This window comes from Prorops nasuta, unplaced genomic scaffold (genome assembly GCF_024137725.1).
Source record: "Prorops nasuta isolate Cenicafe-Biocafe unplaced genomic scaffold, Cenicafe_Pnas_1.2 PNAS00021, whole genome shotgun sequence".
In the NCBI taxonomy this organism is placed as follows: Eukaryota; Metazoa; Arthropoda; class Insecta; order Hymenoptera; family Bethylidae; genus Prorops; species Prorops nasuta.
In genome coordinates this window covers 182809-195789 of record NW_027116818.1, presented here as the reverse complement: position 1 = coordinate 195789, position 12981 = coordinate 182809, and the positions used below count along the sequence as shown (strand labels likewise).

The window sequence follows — 12981 nt, the reverse complement described above, 5'->3', positions numbered from 1 at the left end:
AAGGGGAATAAAATTCTGCCAAAGGTCGAGCGCGCTCCAGAGAGAGAGAGAGAGAGAGAGAGAGATGCTTCGCCATCTCTATAATATCTACTATATATATATATATATATTATTGTACCTGTAATGGTAAGAAGGGGGAAGGAAGGCCCTGCACGCGCCCCATCCTGCTCGCTTGGAAAATATATATTCTCCCAATTGTAGCGCGACAGGGAAAATCTCCGAGAGAGCTATAAGGTCCACTCGTTGCTTCGCGCGCTGAAACAAAGTTATTCGAATCACGCACAGGGATATATGCACGCGTATGGGCGCTGCGTGGGGGTGTGAGAACGAGACGGTTGGAGAAAATGTATAATAAAAAATAGAAACGGGAAGCGAAAAAGGTGGAATGTGTGCGTGTTTCGTGCGGCAGTGTGCGGTCGTAGAGAGCGTTTAGGATTTTTCTAGGCATACTGCGGAGATCGGAGGTCTGGTTCGAATAACTCGTGCGCGGTGGATGGCGCCTTGACGCATAACCTCTGGCCCTCCGACGGGGGAAGCAGCTCTCCGTTCTCGCTCTCGCGCGGTGTGTACGTGGGTGGCGTGAATTTTTTGCGTGACTTCTCGGCGGCGCGGTAGCTATACACACGTACACGCGCACGCGCACAATATAACACGGAAACTCCGATGCCAAGTGGGCCGTGCGTCGGTCCATGGTATATACACATATGTGCGGCCCCACCTCCCCGTCTCTCGATCCCTAAATCGACCATGAGCGATCCCTTTCCCATTTTACGCTGATCCTCTCGCTGCTTCCTAATTGGACCGTATTAATTTAAGGCGCACGCGCGTGTGTATACGTACGGGCTCCTTTTGAAAGTTGCGTTATGGGCGACGCGACGCGACGCTGATGCGTTCGGCATTGGCAGAGAGAAATTCTCGCTAAAAGGATTTATCGCTCGCTCTCTCTCTCTCTCTCTCTCTCTCTCTCAAGATGGTCTTGTGGCAAGACTCCTCGCGGGGGCATCTTTTGCCTCGAAGCGAAAAATGAGGGATTAGTCGGTCGATTTGAGAGAGGAGGGGGTTCGTGCCGACCGGCCGGTCCTCACTCAACGTGCAAGAGTCGCCGCGGCGATAGGAACACGGTTCGTTCGTGCCGCGCGCGCGCGCCCCCGTCTTCTACGTCGATGGAAGTTGCGTTGCGTTGCGAACGAGCGCCCCCCGCGTGCAGTTATATAAACGTATTTATGCATATATATATATATATATAGATGTATAAGGGCAGCGCGCATGGTCGCCTCTCTCTCTCTCTCTCTCTCTCTCTACGTTTCGTTTCGTTTCGTTAAGAAAGTAAACCGAGCGTTGATCCGCGCCACCGTCGCCGTCGCCGTCGCCGTCGCCACCGCTTCTTGTTTCAACGCGTTGCGTTTAATCAGCCGGTCCTCGCCTGCCGTCGCCGTCGCCTCTTTGTCCGTTTCTTCAAAATATATGCTTTGTAACGCACGCACGAACCACGTAATGTCTATAGAGTATTAACGGAGTACCGGACTCTCTCTCTCTTGAATCATTTAGAATACTTTTACGCAGGTTACTACTACTACTCGATTCTTCCGTTGGGTTACTTCAGAGAGAGAGAGAGAGAGAGAGAGAGAGAGAGAGAGGTCAATTATATATCTCGATCCAAGCTCGGACGCGCATATGCGAGGCGTGAGACTTTCCAATGTTTCTCGTCGCTCGTGCTTGCCACTTATATATATATATATATATATACGTGTAGTCGTGAAAGGGTCGAGGTTGGAGCTCGACATCCCGCCGTGTCGCTATACGGAAGATGATAAAGATTAAGCGATACTCTCTTGGCTAGACTGGAAATTAAAGCTGGGACGTTGAAGGAGGAGGAGGAAGAGGAGGGAGAGTTTCCAGCGTTACGTGCAACTCGGAGATGTTATCTAGGTTGGTGTGTTGTTGGAGTAACGGCAGGAGATGGTTGGGTTGCTCGAGTTGGCCGGACGGTCGTCGCAGGTCGAGAGCTTGCGCGAGGAAATCGCTAAATAACAAAGAGTCTCGCGTTTTTCTTCATTTTAATCGCTACGTCGCCTCTCTCGCGAGCGCTCGCTCGCTCGCTCTTTAACATATTTATGCATATATATAGTATACATTAACGGTTTTACGCGTATACCGAGGGCGCGCCGTATATCGCTCCATTTCGACCGCCAAAGTATCTCTCTCTCTCTCTCTCTCTCGGAGAAAGACCGTGTCTCAGCAGCGTCCTATCGTCTCGACGATCACTAAGCGCGACCCGTCGTTGCCGTCGCCGCCGTCGCCGCCGCCGTCGAGAGAAGCAAGATCATATCCAACAGAGGTGCTTTCACGCTTCTCTCTCCCATGCGAAGGGATCAACACCGGCCAACAGCAGGGACAGAGAGAGAGAGAGAGAGAGAGAGAACAAAATTCGAAGCTGTGCCGCTGCCGCTGGCGCGCGGATGAAGGTCGACCAACGAATGGGAAGAGGGACATTATCATAAAGCTGAGAATTTTACGAGAAATATGCTCCTCGGCCGAATCGCGCGTAGCCCCGCGGGATACCCATCAACTTTTCTCTCTCCCGTTATCAAAATTCCGTCACAATGACCACATATCAACTGACTCGCAGCCATGCACGCACGCACACTATCATCCAACTAGGGAGGGGGAGAGAGAGAGAAAGCAATGCACGTACACGTGCTAGAGCAGAAAAAAACTTTTCCATGCACTACGCGCATATATATATATATATATATACGTGCGTATGTATATATAGACATTTGTCAAATGGGTGATTGTAGGAGCGCGCAAGGTGGCTCTCGCGCTCGGATTCTTTCCTTGGACCATACATAGTGTATAGTGTAGTAGTATATATAGGCATGTGTGAGTAGACCGCCCCTCCTTTTTGCTCCTTTCTTTCTTTCCCAAGGAGCGAACCCGTCAGCGAACCTTGCGTCGAATAACCATAAAGTCGTCACTTTATGCCGGAATCGTATTCCCCCTCCCCCCCACCCTCTCTCTCTCGCTCTGGCGCAGAGCACTAGGATTAAAATCAAGTCGGTTCTTTATGTAGGAGTAGGAGCGCGGTGGAACGATATGATTGAAAGACGCGCGCGCGTACCTTGGCCCGATCAAGAGACAAAATCTCTCTCCATTTCTCGTCCGTATCGATTAATCCAAGGATCGACTCTTGCGGCCGATTCTTCTCAAAGGTGTACCAACCATTCGTTTGGAGGCTCGCGCGCGCCTTTTGAACAATAATCTTTCTTTAGACTTTATATACGTGTAGAATATCGTACCGCTGATTGTTGGCAAAGGGTGTAAACGCGCGCGCGCGCGCATCGCGTTACTCCGTCTGAATAAATAAAGAGAGAGAGAGAAAGAGAGAGAGAGAGAGGGACTAGGTTGTGCTTTTTATACTCGGTATATACCACCGGCTGGCTGGCAGTAGTTGATGTCAGTCAACGAGGCGGCGGTATAGTGGCGGCTTCTCTCTCATGTCGAGTTGACTACCAACGAGGCGCACGCTTCACACGTCACACCTACGCAAACAATACCGAAGAGCCTGTCTTACATTCGAGCCTTGTCACTTTGTCATCGAATAACCTCTTCGTGTATCTTTCACTCGACATTTTCCTCGGCTCGCCCTTAAAAATATCACCGAGTGTTGACGGACGAGAGAGAGAGAGAGCGGGAAGAGAAGCAAACCTATATACGCTATATCCCAATTACGGAGACAACTTTTTTCAATTAAATCGCCGAATACAAGGCGAGAGACCAATCTCCCCCCGCGCGCGCGCGCGCGCTCCATTTCCGAACGATCCCTATATAGGCGTTGAGAAAGAACAGTACGCTGCTGCGCGGGTGTGACGGAGGAAAGAAGCGAGCGAGCGAACGGCCGGGGCGATATCTCGCGCGTATTATAATAAGAGACGCACGATTACAGCGGATTCACGCTGTGAGCAAGGCATGCGTGCATCCATCCTGTCGCGATAAAGCGCGCTCCGCTCGCTCTTAACACGGAAATTAACCGTTATATCTTTGCACTTGTTTACTCTTGCTGTTGGAGATAACGGAGAAGGACGTGCGGCAGAGCACGCGCATACACATAGGAAATCTTTTGCACGATTCGATCGGTCCGTCGAAACGTGCAAAATTCGCTCCAGGGAATACGATCGTTCGTATATACGCTCCGCGCAATAACGTCGAGACATTCGCGCGTACACCGCGCGAAAAATGATGGGGTTTCGCATTAAGAGAAGGATCGCGCGCAGCTGAGAGTTTTGCGTCTCGTCCACGAGATGACTCTCGTTCTCGGTACGGCAGTCTCGCGTTGCTCGGATTCTTTCTTTCTTTCTCAACGGTGCGCGTTGTTGCTGCTGTTGCGTCGAGCCGAGCCGAGTCTCTCTCCGCTACAAGACCAGTTCCAACTCTCTCTCTCTCTCTCCCTCTCCCTCTCCCTCTCCCAGAAGCAGGCTCTATACTCCCCCTGTTAGCGGGTTTCGAGCTTTGGCCGACCAATGGGACGACGGCATTATCATTGGGCGCGCAAGTACCATTGGCTGAATCAGCTGGTCTCTATCGAGCGGGCGTTCGAGGGCCGCGCCTAGCTATCCTCTCTCCCTCTCTATCTTACTATACGCGAGCGCGCGCGCGCGCGCGCGCAAGCTCTCGTCGCTGGGGTTAGTGCACCTTAACTTTCCCCCCTACTCTCTTAGTAGCTCCTATGGAAAGAGGGAGAGGAGAACACCCTGCCTCCGAGGAGAGAGTGCTAAACTAGAAACCTCCCATTCAACCGAGAGACCCGAGCTCTCTCTCTCTCTCTCCCAGAGTCGTCTTCTCAAACCGCGCGCGCTACACAGACACACACATTTATATATCCGTCTCTCCCTATAGATATACATTAATCCATCCATCCATCACTGCTACTCCGCGACAAACGAGTATTGGTTGAAAAAAAGTCTTAATTTTCTACGCATCGACGTATTATCCGGAATTGAAAGGGCGAGGGCAAAGCCGTGTAAAAATCACGCACGCTTGGCATTAATTATTGACGATTAACGCGACCTTTCTCGTGGACACTGGTATTTCACTCTCAATTAATTTGCACAATCAGGCATCCGAATGGGAGGGCGAACGACTCTTACAAAGAGGAATGAATGACGCGACGACGAGAGGGACGAGCCACGCCAGTGGTTATATAGTCACGCGTTAGTGTTATATACAGAGAGAGAGAGAGAGAGAGAGAGAGAGGCGAATCGTTAGCGAAACGAGTAGTACGAGTGTGTGTATATGGGAGGAGGAGGAGGAGGAGGAGGAGGGGGAAACTGAAAGAATCTCTTTTGAAGCAGCGGGTGCGTAATGCGTCGGTCCTTGCTTACTTTCGCTCGAAGCAAGTTTCAGAGGTGTAAGTACGGCGTCTCTCTCGTCTCGGGGTATTTCACATGGTCTATTTCAGATACGGAGAGCAAGAGAGCTCGATCGCCAAGGCGCGCAAACTCCAGTTTCGTCGTCTCCCACACGTATATATATTTATATATCTTTCATTCGTATACAATGATATGGTACATGCGGACTCTCTCTCTCTCTCTCTCTCTCTCTCTCTGGTTGACGCCGCTTCTATAACCCCACCCGCCTCCGTGGATCACGGCGGCGGCGGCGGCGAAGGTTTCGTTGGGGGTGGAGGAGAGGGGGGAGACGACGCAACCAACCCTCTTTTCGAAAGTCTGCCATATCGTAGCGCCGTCACCGCCACCACCACCACCACCACCACCGCTACCGCCCCCGCCACGAATCGTATAGGAGAGAAGAGGCGCGCGCTCGCGCTCGCTCGTTGGCGCGCGCGCACCTCGGACATCGAGAGAGCGGCGAAGCTTCCTCCTCGTCTCGTCTCGTCTCGTCTCGTCGACGCCAGTTTAGTTTTCTCGAGCAAGTAATTTCGTCGGGAAACGTAATTTCTTGCTGCACGCGCATCGGTCTTTCTCTCTCGCCAAAGCGAATTTCGGTGGCTGCCTCCGTGACTGGGCGCGCCAGCCACTTTCGACATTCTGCTTTTCGACTACCGGGTGGACGAGGGGGGGGGGGGGGGGGGGGGAGGAGGAGGAGAGGGGAGGGAGATGCGGCGAGCTTGCGAGTGCGGCACTACGGACCATCGGACGGAGCGACGGGCAAAAGTGCCGCGGCAAGGTCCTTCGGTCGAGTGAAAGAGGCGATGCAAGCCACTCGTCGTCGTACCTCATCGTTCTTCCTTCGCATGGGATCGATCCAAGTAATGCTGCAATCATAAACATACGATATTCCTTCCGGAGATCGAGCCTCGCCGCCTTATTTTTACGAGTTCAATCTCTGGGCCCGTAACTGCACGCGCGCAAGTCAAAAATCGCCAACCGTGCAAAAGGTGTTGGAAAATTCTTCGAGTGTGTGGTGTTGCGAGCGCGGTGAAAAGAGTATCCTCGAGTCCTGACGATATGCTCACTGAACACGTGGATATCCTCGGAGCGTTCGGAGAATGTTCCGAGGATATCGGTGCTATCGAGGTGCGATATACGGAGACGGATCCTTTTCTTTCTCCAGGCGAAGCCTGAGTCGGAGGATAGAACGGAAGAAGAATGCTGCTATGTTGAAGGAAGTGGGCTGCGGCAGTAATACACCCCCGGCCGGGGATGCGGCGGCGGCGGCGGCGGCGGCGGCGGCGGTCGTCAAGAGCGGCGTCGTCGTCGGTTTAGGTGGTGGTGGCGGTGGTGCGGGTCAAATTGGCCTCGCTACGGAGAACAACGGCTCGGAGGATGGACTCGGATGCGGTGGATGCGGAAGAGAGATAGCCGAGCGCTGGTATCTCAGAGCCGCCGATCGTGCTTGGCACTGCGGTTGTTTGAGATGCTGCCATTGTCGCGTACCTCTCGCTGCCGAGTTGACTTGCTTCTCCAGGGACGGTAACATTTACTGCAAAGAAGATTACTATAGGTTTGTGCCGTTTCCAAAATACTCCCGCAACACACATTCCTTCCCTACTTCCAACCTCTATAATATACGGTACATATACCCTTTTCATTGCGTATATATAGGTATATATATATATATATACATGCATGTATGTAGAGCCACCGAATCCCGCGTATTTACCTCGGCGCTATTTTAGTATTTATGGGGGTAGCGTCGAATTTGCATAGGAGCGTCACTGGCGTTCCAGGACCACACAAAATTTCTACTAATGGCCAGCAGCACGTCCAAAGGGTGGGGGTGGGGGCAGAAGAGACACTATTCGAGCCGATAAAACACGCGATACCATCTCCTTTTTCCGCTCCTTCTTCTTCTTCCTCTCCCACTTCTCCTGCTCGCGCAATTCGAGAAATTACAATCCCCTTTCGTTGTACATGGTCCAATAAGATACAGCCACAAATGAATTGTAAAAAAAAAAACTTTAGGTTATTTGCTGTTTCGAGATGTTCGCGTTGCCGTGCGGGTATCTCGGCGTCCGAATTGGTGATGCGCGCCAGAGATCTGGTCTATCACGTTGCCTGTTTCACCTGTGCGTCTTGCGGCACTCCGCTCAACAAGGGTGATCACTTTGGACAGCGCGATGGTTTGGTTTACTGCAGGTGAGTACATGCTCCGAGATTCTTTTCCAAAATTATAACAATAACGGCCACGTCCGTCCTCGCCAACTTTCTTCGTACGCACCTATATATATATACACATATATGCAGGCTCCAAGTATCGTTTCTCCGATTGTCAGCTGGAGAATCATATCGCGCAACACGCGTGGTACTACGCGAGACGGACACCGTTGGATCTATCTCTCTCTCTCTCTCTCTCTCTCTCTCCCCACCCCCCCCCCCCCTCCTCCCGACGCGAACGGCATTAAAACATTTGGAGGAGGGAGCTCCCTCGCTCCTATCGGAAATTTTCGCACTTCCCGTAGTTCGGGATCGAGATGCGATGCTCTGGCACCGCCACGCTCTGGACAGTTTTAACCGCGGTGGGCCCTGCGTGCACGCGCAGGGCCTGACACGTTTGGAACGATAGCCCAAGCATGGTTGCGCCGTACGCACGTGATGGAGGAGGAACGTCCGTCCACAACTTTTGCATAGGACATTTCTCAAGGCAAACTTTGCTGCAAGACATTGCGGAAAAATCCCGCAGTCGTAATAAAAATGTCATCGTCTCTGTGATATCTCGGGGGGATGTATTTGCTTGCGGGCTAGCGCCACTCTACATAATTGCATAAAGTATTGCGTCATTCAGAGTGTACACAGTTTGAAGGAAAAATGTGTGATTCTTGAATGGGAAGGCCTCACTACGAGCTGGTCTGCTGCGCCGGGGATTACGGGAGTGGTACTGGCAGCATCGAGGATATCTCTTCACCGGGGGTTTCGCCACTTCCCTCCTATTACAGCGCCGCGGAGCAAAGCCCGATAGCTTCTTCCGGTACGGTGCAGAAAGGACGGCCGAGAAAGAGAAAACTTTCCGAGGTTACCGGCTCGGAGCTGCCGGTAACCATGAGGCTCGCAGCCGGTGCTCTCGGTAAGCAAATTCACACCTATATCTTTTTCACGCACACGCACACTCACCACCCAACCACCCCCCCCCCCCCTCCACACACACACACACACATGCACACACACGCACACATACCTCTTTAATCCTCGTTGCATTATAATTCGATAAGAGTGCAGCTAGCTCTCTCGTAGAAAGCTTGTACGATAACGAGAACAGCTGCTCGACAGAATCGAGTATCACATACATTTTAACAACGCGCGCGCGCGCGTCTATACCAGAGAGTTACAACTTGTTACAGTCCGAAACGATTTCAACCGTAGGCTTGCCATTCGGTTCGATTCTTCTTCTCCTTCTTCGCCCTTGATAGAGGAGGAGGAGGAGGAGGAGGATCCGTTAGCAATGAATAAAACATTGATCCAATCGATCGAATTCAGAGTCGCCCGCTCAGTTGCCTATATATATATATATATATATACATATATACTCTCCCTCCGACCGAGAGCCGTCCAAAGCAAATCATATACGTAATGCAAATATGCGCGTAATTGGTATAAGCTGGAACCCTCTCTATACCTTGTACGTATATCCATATACACATGTGGTACGTACTACGAGTTTCGCAGAGTCGTATAATTGGCCTGGATGGTAAATGGGACGTTCGTCGTGTGCGTGCGTGCCTTTCGAACAATCGTCTTGAGAGAGGGAGCGTATAGGAGAAGAGAGCACGTGGTACGCGCGTATACGATTCGTCCTATTCTTTCGTGTCGCCAACCTCACTTGGACCAGCGGCACAGGTTGCTCTCGGTGAGAACCATTATTCGACGTCGAGCAGTGAATATGTAATAGAACCGGCTCAGTCGGACCGATTCATTTCCATTGGGCAACGCGTCCTGCAAACATTTGCCGCCCCCCCCCCCCCCCCCCCCCCTCGATCAACTACACGTCGAGTGGAAAGAGACGAAATTTTCAACTGGTACATAGAGTTGTATAGCTATATAGTACTGCTGCTGCTGCGGGGGAGTTTCTTTGGGGGAGGGGAGGGGGAGCACGACCAGCCACCGAGACGCGGCACGGCGACTCTCGACAATTCTTCGCTCTTTCCCCCCCAGAGAGTAGAAAAAAGATGAAAAAAGTAGAGCAGGTAGCTTGTTTATCTTACACGGGGCGAGATGAAATCCCACGACGACGTTCTTCCCCCTGTAATATCGTGGGATGAGAGAAAAGCAGGAGAAAAGACTATAGCTCCGACCTACGTCCGTGGTGGACAGTGACAGATGAGTATCGTTGGAGAGATGCATCGATTGGCCGATCTGGCCGGAAAAGAATGCAGACACGACCAATACGCGAGCACTCGCAGCAGAATGGCCGCGAGCCCCGTTCAGCGCGCGCGTTTCTTGCTACCACTCTGCACGCTGCACTCTGCGCTCCCCCATCCTTCTCTATACATATATGTACGGTTCGTCCCTCTCCCTCGACAAACAATTTACCCCTCTAGCCTACCTCCCTCACAAATTCCATCATCCGTCTACTTTACCTATGCTCTTATAAAACTTTCAACACATTCTTCACCTTTACAACGGATACTTCATTTTATACAACAATCTTATTCTACACAATTTTTATCCTATTTAATTTATATCCTTAAAATCCATTACATTTTATTAAGCTGATATCGTTGAACATTCTTATCTACGTAGATTGCCTACGCTCTTGTAGGAGAGATTAAACATTTTTTCAACTTTACCATCGATACTTGATTTTACAAAAATATCTAATTTCTACGATTGTTCCTTTACTTATATTTAAATTTTCAACTACCAAGATCTATTGTATCAAACTAGCCAAGTCGACAGCTTATATCCATGCTTCGAATAATGAGCTTCCCTGCTGTCTAGCAGCAATGACAAATTACGCAAGAGTAATAAATATATTTTCTATCACACACGTCATCTTTCACGCGATCGAGATAGCGACTTCTTTGACCCAAGACACCCCATTCTTCGTAATTCTTGTCAATTTATAGACGCCACTAAAACTCTATTGAAAAATTTCATCAACCATATACTTTGATCGCATTAACAATCCCTAGATTTGACAAGCTTTCCATCCCCACACCATATTTAGCCACAACTATTTGCAACAATTGTCCGATTGTTTAGAAAGGCGAAATTCAATGACAGTCGCTTGCACTCTTACAGAGCTTCTACACCCTTCAGAACTGTCATCATCGATGGAGTCTCTGGCAGCCTACGACGCCTCCGCAGGTTCTCCCGGACCGGTCCACCAAAATCAACGGACGAAACGTATGCGCACTAGTTTCAAGCACCATCAATTGAGGACGATGAAAAATTACTTTGCTGTTAATCAGAATCCAGACGCCAAGGATTTGAAGCAGCTGGCTCAGAAGACGGGGCTGTCGAAGCGAGTCTTGCAGGTTATATCGTAGTATCTTCAATGTCCCGAGTGTCGTTCTCAGAAAGACACTTCCAACCTCCAACCTCCAAGGACGCTCTAATCAAGTCTGACTCATGAGAAATTTCACAAAAATTGCCTATCGGTGACAGACTCTGTTAGAGCCTCTCTATTCTTCTGTATCCAATGAGCGCCATCTTGCAGGTTTGGTTCCAAAACGCTCGCGCAAAATGGCGGCGAAACATGATGAGGCAAGAGGGTGGCGGCAGTGCCTCTAGTAACAGCGTCGCGTGCCCAGGAACACCCGTGCCTGCTAACACGGCCGGATCACCGAGTGTAGGACCACCGACCAGTATTCTCACCGACAGCAACAGTATGCCCTCCACGTCAATGGAAGAGCTTCACGCTCTTCATCATTTGCATTCCGGCGTCTCGTCTCAAGTCTCCTTCTCCGATCTTTACTGACGAACATTCGCCATGTGACAACAAGCTCCCTACAACGGTGTTCTTCCCAACTATCTCGGATAAGAGATTTCACTCCCTCCCTCCCTCCCTTCCTTCCTCCCATCCATCCATCTCTCTCTCTATTGATTCCTGTCCTCTCCTCTTTAAGACATGTACGAGACGTGTGCATGCGTGTCCCTCTTCTTTGCGACCAAGCTTTTTGTACTTTGCAAACTTTTCATATTTTCCATCCCTCGTACAAGTGAAGAACGCGTTAAAAGTGCACAAGGTGTGACGAGTCTCTGCGCAGATAAATAGACGTAAGAGATTAGTAAGAGTATTCCACGATCAAGTCGAAGAGTCAGTGATAATAATTCATAGTTCCATGCACATCCGAATTACCAAAGATTTTTAGACAATAGCCAAAACACAAGGATATGCTATTGAATAATTATAGTATAATAGTAATAGTGATACAGTAATAGTCATAGTGGTATAATTATGATAATGGTAATATAATATTAATAGTAGTGATGTAAAGTGATGATAAAAATACGGATGCTTTATCAAACCAATTATCTCATGCGTTTGCCACGATGCTCAAACCCATACATTTTCTTAATCAATTGCATTCGTGCGTGCGTGTGTTTCCACGAAAAGAAACAGAGTTTGGTCATTTCATTCGTTTCTTCCGTTTATTCGTCGAGAGATGATGTTAGAAAGGCAAAGATGTGCTCTGGCAACGTATCAGCAGAATATTACATCGACACACAGCGTTCCTCTATTCGTGCCAAAAACCAAAAAAATAAAATAAAATACAAAAAAAAAATAAAATAAAAAGAAAAAAGAAGAAAAAACCCTTAAGAGAGCCTAGACACGTAATGCGGTGATATATATTTATTGTATAGATTATTTTTGAGAGCATGCAAGCAAGATACCGTTCGACCGTTGCTCCTATTCGAATTCGACAGTCGCCAAATTCGTCCATTTTCACAAAAGGATTTTTCGCAAGGGGTAAATAAAATTGTTATTGAAATTTTGCTAATGAGAGAACAACTCTTACTATCAATTATTTTCCCAAGCAATGTTTTTACAACTCATCGAGTCACACGTGTGCATAACTGTGCTGCTTCGTTTTCATTTGTCAATTTTTCAGGCAGAATGCGCATTTTATTTTAGCCAATTCTTGGTAACTATACATGTGTAGCATAATACTACGTAATAACGGTAATTTATTATATCCATTAAGGTAAAAAGTGAGATGATTATATCAAAATTGTGTATAGATTGATTAATGTGCTGATTGCGTACCAAGAGGTGCGACCGTCAACGTATAAGATATAATAAATAGTTGTATAAATCTCTAATTAAACAATGTCAAGCATCGTGCTATTTACCCCTTCCATTAATTCACAGGTTATTTAAGCATACACCGAATCGAATTGAAAGCATCCCGACAATGCTGGAGTTTTGCGGGGAAAGAAACATGGACTGTGTTTGCAGGCTAGTCAGCTTGTGTAATTGGACGCGATGGACGGGAATAATAGGAAGCACGCATGCTTTAATAAGCTTAAAATTGGCTATTTAAGGATTTCACGTGCGTGCATGAACCACGGTTTGTACACC

General features: G+C 49.0%; 1 protein-coding gene across 4 annotated transcripts; it reads left to right on the top strand.

Annotated features, from left to right (window-relative positions):
• The first annotated feature begins 6125 nt into the window (after positions 1-6125).
• LOC136780865 (LIM/homeobox protein Lhx9-like) lies at positions 6126-12687 on the top strand. Of its 4 annotated transcripts, none has more exons than XM_066739429.1 (6): positions 6126-6268; positions 6574-6963; positions 7425-7598; positions 8291-8523; positions 10698-10933; positions 11116-12687. In XM_066739429.1, exons 2-6 carry the CDS (start codon positions 6617-6619, stop codon positions 11374-11376), a joined length of 1251 nt encoding a protein of 416 aa, XP_066595526.1. In that variant the 5' UTR covers positions 6126-6268; positions 6574-6616; the 3' UTR covers positions 11377-12687. The 4 variants fall into 4 exon arrangements, with proteins under 4 accessions (XP_066595526.1, XP_066595527.1, XP_066595525.1 ...); XM_066739430.1 differs by having other exon boundaries at positions 6126-6963; positions 10698-10802; positions 10868-10933; positions 11116-11318; XM_066739428.1 differs by having other exon boundaries at positions 6126-6963; positions 7443-7598.
• Positions 12688-12981: the final 294 nt, after the last annotated feature.

Bases quoted from the DNA above. Each gene is read 5' to 3' on its own strand.
- LOC136780865 (XM_066739427.1), top strand. From the start codon at position 6,509: ATGTTCCGAGGATATCGGTGCTATCGAGGTGCGATATACGGAGACGGA. The intron at 7,599-8,290 runs GTGAGTACATGC...TTGAATGGGAAG, and splicing joins GATGGTTTGGTTTACTGCAG to GCCTCACTACGAGCTGGTCT. The intron at 10,934-11,115 runs GTTATATCGTAG...GCCATCTTGCAG, and splicing joins TGTCGAAGCGAGTCTTGCAG to GTTTGGTTCCAAAACGCTCG.